The 6,000-nt window shown below is 37.8% G+C and overlaps 1 protein-coding gene across 1 annotated transcript in view; it reads left to right on the top strand.

The window, feature by feature from the left end:
- Window positions 1-6,000, top strand: part of DNAH3 (dynein, axonemal, heavy chain 3) — a 67,765-nt gene that overhangs the window by 45,036 nt on the left and 16,729 nt on the right. Inside the window, exons 39-46 of the mRNA XM_009324791.1 lie at window positions 226-355; window positions 852-1,088; window positions 1,469-1,572; window positions 2,635-2,929; window positions 3,375-3,554; window positions 4,542-4,665; window positions 4,758-4,914; window positions 5,857-6,000. Of these exons, the coding sequence (XP_009323066.1) occupies window positions 226-355; window positions 852-1,088; window positions 1,469-1,572; window positions 2,635-2,929; window positions 3,375-3,554; window positions 4,542-4,665; window positions 4,758-4,914; window positions 5,857-6,000 (1,371 nt within the window). The remainder of the gene's footprint in view (window positions 1-225; window positions 356-851; window positions 1,089-1,468; window positions 1,573-2,634; window positions 2,930-3,374; window positions 3,555-4,541; window positions 4,666-4,757; window positions 4,915-5,856) is intronic.

Below are 6,000 nucleotides of genomic sequence, written 5' to 3'. Positions count from 1 at the left end.
TGAAAACTTCTCTGTGGTAGAAGCAATTTGTTTTCACCATCAGATAATGATGGTGTGACTTCGTGATCGCTGAAGTACTGCCTTGCACAGGTCCTTTCCCGATCTTCCCTCTGCCGACTTGGAGAATTCCTGATGCCTTATATTTTATTGAGAGATAATTGAGGGACAGTGGGAAATGTGGCAATTCCTGCATTGTTTTAAAGCCATTTCCTTTTCTCCTGGTAGGTCAATGACATGTTTATGTGGCTAGTCCAGCCCTGTTTAGAGTTTATTCACCTTCATTGCAAGGCCGTTGTACAAACATCCTCTATTCATCTGAGTTATAGCTTGATGAAACTCTATACTTGTCTGCTTGGTAAGTACCCTAAGCCTTATTCTTTTTATTTCAATTTTTCTTTATTTCCTGCTGTGCCCCATGACAAGATGCAGGTTATCAGATGCAAGGAAATACCAAAGGAATTCCTTACTGTTGGGATGATACACCACCAGTCCTTTCTCACTGGTCAGTATTAATAATGGTTATTTGACTAGCATACAGAGCTTTCACATTTGGACACTGGTGTCATTACAAAACTGAACATGATCTTGTGAGTGTATTCCATGTGTTTTGCTTGCTGTTTGCTAGCATCTGAACAAAAGAATTAGGACCCTTTGTAAATATTTTTTCTTCTAATTTATTTTTATTTGTAAACAGTATTTTACACAGACAAGATCCTCACTCTGTAGATTGGCTTGTTCCACTGAAGACAATGCTCTAAGTTTGTCTCAGAATACTTTTGCAAAAGTGCATTGTGAATTGGGATTTATGGTTATTACTGGCACTTAACTAAAATTCAAAATGTGTGTTTTAGATGAAATAAAGCAATCCGAGGAAGAGGAGAAGGAAAGCATGTCTAGTCAGCATATCATCTTGTGGCTGCAGGGGCTCTTCCTTTTTGCTTTGGTTTGGACAGTTGGTGGGATCATCGAAGCAGACAGCAGAAAGAAATTTGATTTGTTTTACCGCAACTTGCTAATGGGAATGAATGATGAAAACCCACGCCCTAAAAGTGTGAAGCTTACCAGAAACAATATCTTCCCAGAAACAGGTGCTTCTTCATAACTGTAGTTGCCCGGCCTCTTATAAAGCAATAAGAAAACTCGGCACTTTAAGGGAGAATAGAGTGCCTGGCAGATGTTAAGTCTGCAGCAGAGCGACCATCTGCCAAGCCTTGGGCTGCACAGTTGGGTGCTCTTTCCTGGCTCTTTTAACTAGGAGTAGCATATGCCTCATGTTGTACTCAAACAATGTAGCTGAATCTGACCTAAAATAATTTGTTGATGATAATGCCAGTGGGGGGGAGGGTATCTCGTGTACTAGAAAGCTTTCATTATCTCATGGTGTTGGATGTCTCACACTAAAATGATTGAAGTTTATTTTTATTCTTTAATCAATGGGTTTTCATATGTTGTGTTTTTCAATTAACAGGGAGTGTTTATGACTTCTATTTTTACAAGCATGGCAGTGGGCAGTGGAAGATGTGGACGGAGTACATCACAAAAGAAGAGCAAGTTATCTCCGCAGGGGCTAAGGTTCACATTGATATCTTTCATTATAGAAAATAATTATTTGACTAAATGATTTAGAGGTATAAATCAACTACCTTAGCTAGCTCTGATTCTACTATATTAGGCTGTTTAATGTTTGATCTGCAACATTTCATTAATCTCTGTAGGCTCCTTTTCATGCTTATATCTTAATTCTGGTACCGTCAATACTGAAAGTTCAGCACTGCAGGTGAACATGGAGCCCTGAGGTTGGCTGGTGTTTAAAATTTTTGGTTCTGCTTTTGTCTCTGTAATAGCATCTGATGTTGGGGAAATCATGGTAGGAAAAAGCCAAAGCCTGAATTTCCATTCCTTCATTTTTGTTTTCTGTGGCTGATACCATATTATAGTATGAGTTAATCAGAGAAAGCAAGCAAAGAGACTTACTACTTCTTTGGGGTATGGAGAGCAGTACTGAGAGTCCTGGATCCCCTCCATTTCCAAATAGGGGCACTCACATTTTGAATGGCAGCTGTGAACTCAAGGGAAGTGTAGCACAGCAGAGATCTGCCAGAAGTACCTATTCCGCAGATGAAATTTCACGATAACTTAAGTGATGTTTGTTCAGCTTTTCATTCCATTGTAGTTGCAACTGTCTTATCTATTAAGTACATGGGAGATTTAAGATTACATTTCATTCTGCTGTCTAAAATCTTTCCTTGATATCTAGTGCACAGCTGCTAATGATTAGTGGAAGATGAGGAAGAGAAAAAAAAATGTCCATAGCACTGTTCCTTTCCCTTTGCACAGCAGGGGAACAGAATTAAGCCATACTTAACTCTGCAGTTCTTCCAGGCTTTATGTAGTGTCTATGAACCATAATATAGATAATACTGGTTGTGCTATTTACTGTATAAACACTGAACAAGAAGTGGGGCCATACTATCTACCAGAACCTTGTTATAGCCTAGGTTTTCAGAGAAAAGAATTTTTTAAAAATGCATTTGTGCTACAGGCTTCCTGTAGTTGCTTGCAAATATTCATGTTGATTAAGTTAGTTATTAGATGTTTGATTTTCATGTGCTATTTTACTTTCCTGTGTAACAGGTATCTGAGCTGATCATTCCAACAATGGAAACTGCCAGACAAATGTTTTTTCTTAAAACATATGTGGAGAATAATGTCCCTTTGCTTTTTGTGGGTCCCACTGGCACTGGAAAATCAGCTATAACAAACAATTTTCTACTACAACTTCCAAAGCAAAAATACATCCCAAGCTTCATCAATTTCTCTGCAAGAACCTCTGCTAACCAAACCCAGGATATTATTATGTCCAAGCTGGACAGAAGGAGAAAAGGATTATTTGGACCTCCTTCAGGGAAAAAGGCTATAATGTTTGTGGGTAAGACAGTTTTTTTCAGGGTTTTTATATCATTTTAATTCTGTCTTTAGGCAAAGGAAGTGATTCACTGAGACTGGTAACTTTGGATTGCCTCAGTGCTCTTTGGCTTTTTTTCAGGCATCCAAAGAAGGATTAGCACTGCCCCCTGCCGAAAGGTTTCTGACTGTTTAAGTGGTGGTTGTCTTCAGAATAGTTCATAGTGTCGCAGTGTGACACGAAATAAAATAAAAGAAAATCACCAACCACACGAAGTTAAACCATCACCTCTCAGTATGCCTGCAAAGTGTAATGTCATTTGATTCTGGTTAGTTTAATGGGAAGCAAGAGTAACAAGACACAACCTTTTTCTACCTCTAGTTCAATTATCTTTTCTTCTTAGCTTTGAAAGAAAACTGCAGTCCCTAAATGCTGAGGGTTTTTTATTCAATGTCTATGTTCTCCATAGATGACCTAAACATGCCTGCAAAGGAAGTGTATGGAGCCCAGCCGCCTATTGAGCTTCTCAGACAATGGATTGATCATGGTCACTGGTATGACAAGAAAGATACATCCAAGATTAATATCATAGATATGCTGCTTGTTTCAGCTATGGGCCCACCTGGGGGAGGCAGGAATGATATTACAGGTAGGAAATATATCACTATGGCAAGTGGTTATCTAATTGACTGAAGTTAAGAGGCGGGTTCAGTTTTGCTGATGACAAATTCTACATTTATCTATTACTTGTAAACCTACAGATACATTCACTAGCTGGATCATTCCAAATAGAAGTCTGTATGCTCAAGGTCAAATCTGTATCTTTTCCAGGGGGAGTTTAATCAACATTAGAAACAAAGTTTTTAATGTTGATTAAACTATGAATGATGAAAATAATACTAAAATTAGAGAATTGGACACTTTTTCCATTGTCTATTCTTTGGAAAAGGAAGGGAATACATCATCTTGCCAAGTCTTTCTGGCAGTTCTCTTCTGAAATTGTATCTCCTGCTGCTAAGCTAGGCTGCCTGCATTTACTTACAAGCGTGTTGCCTGCAAGTCCATGATTCCTGTCATATCACCATAAAGGAGGTTATATTTTCTAATGAAAAAGTTATGTCAGTAAAAGCCCTAATGTAGCTACAGCTACACCGTTATAAGGCACTTTATGCTACTTTGCTTCATATAAACACTCTTAATACAGGTGTAACTGTATGTACTCTGAGGAGGCTTTATTAAAATAACTATTCTGATACAGCTAAATTTGTAAAACATACTGGTGTATAGACTGAATTTTTTTAGATGAAAGCCAATAACAGTAAAGTTTTACTGTGTCGTATCACAATCGACAGGGTTAAAGTGAGCTGAAATTTAAATTTGGGTAATAGTGGCCTTGTATTGGAGATTCATGTTTTTCATATTAAAAGCAGTTATTCTAAGTGATATAAAATATAAACCAGTTTATATTTCTTTTGCATCACTACTGGGGCAGAAATTTGCCAGAAACAAAATCATGGAGCTGGAGCCAGATTCAAATGTTGTTTGAGTGACAGTCAATCCTAGAGTATGCTAGCTGAAAGGTGGAAAATGTTTGGGCATTCCTAAATCTTTCTGCATCTTTTTGTGTGTATTACAGGACGCTTCACACGGCACTTGAATATTGTATCTATCTGTTCTTTTGATGATGACGTATTAACCAAGATTTTTACTGCAGTTGCTGACTGGCACTTCAGCAAAGGCTTTGAGCCTGTGTTTCTAAGGTAATGTGATATATTTCCTGTAACACCTTTGTCATATTTTCTCCTGCGATTTATCTGCAGAAGTTAAAATTGTATCTCTTTTCCTTCTTAAGGCTGGGTAAAATGATGGTCCAAGCAACAATGGTGATTTATAAAATGGCGGTTGATAATTTTCTCCCAACTCCATCAAAATCCCACTATGTCTTTAATCTGCGGGATTTTTCCAGGGTTATTAAAGGAGTGCTGCTCTGTCCACACACTCATTTGCAAGTAAGTTGTAGTTTAATTATGTTGCTGTAAGAAAGAGCAATGGAAAAAGTAAATTATTTTTATAATATCAGTAAGTAAACATCTCAAAATACAGGAAGTGTGATTTCAATAGATTTACAACGTTTAAAATTAGGATAGTCCCTGAATACCTTGCTATATATTTTCTGTCTATCTCTGAAGGAGACAGCTGTCATTTTTGTTAATATTCTTTACATGTAATTACAGTTGGGCCCAGAGGTCCAAGACCCACCCGTTAAGGCCTGTACACCAAGTCAGACAGTCTCTTCTCTTGAACGTGCAAACTAAATATACAAAAGAAACAAATGTGGGAAAAGACTCGGTATCTCTCTTTTACAAATGGCAAGCTCTTCAGGGAACAAGACTGAATAATTTAGCCCTGAGTTTGCCTGTTGTCACAAACTACAAATGAATACTGATAGATGTATGTGATTTTCATCCTTCTACTTTTTTTCATCCATTTTCAGTAAAATGGGAGGTTAAATGAGTATTAAAAGTTTTATTTTTGTTGGGGAAATGTTTTTGGTGCAGAAACAGAACAAAACAGCTACAAGCTATTCAGGGGAAATCTTAGCCAGCGACAGTTTTGGGCAGGGCTTGGGTTGGAGCCCATGAGCCATATCTTTGAAAGATTTATTTTTTACTTTATGTTGGAAGGGTGGGGAGGTTTGATACAGTAGAGAAAAATGCTTTGACATAGGAGTCCCAATTTGTATTGGCAGGAAGGACAAGATGGTAACTAGGTGAGGAAGCCAGTTAAGTTAGCAGATGCTGAGCCATGTGCTGAATGGCTTGGAATTGAAAGATTCCCACTGAGTTTAGTACAAGATATAGCGGGGTCCAGATGGACATTTCTATCCTTTTGTTTTTAAACAAATCCTGCCTGAGCTATATTTACCCGTTTTCTTGTATTTACATTTTCAGGATGGAGATAAACTGATCAGACTTTGGATTCATGAGGTTTACAGAGTTTTCTATGATCGCTTAGTTGATGAGGAGGACAGGAAGGTATTCTTTCAGATGGTACAAGAGACAACATCAAATAGCTTCAAGCAGAGCTTTAATAAG

Source organism: Pygoscelis adeliae, unplaced genomic scaffold, assembly GCF_000699105.1.
Source record: "Pygoscelis adeliae isolate BGI_AS28 unplaced genomic scaffold, ASM69910v1 Scaffold85, whole genome shotgun sequence".
In the NCBI taxonomy this organism is placed as follows: Eukaryota; Metazoa; Chordata; class Aves; order Sphenisciformes; family Spheniscidae; genus Pygoscelis; species Pygoscelis adeliae.
Note: the sequence above shows the minus strand (reverse complement) of the source record. Positions and strands in the feature narration are given on the sequence as shown.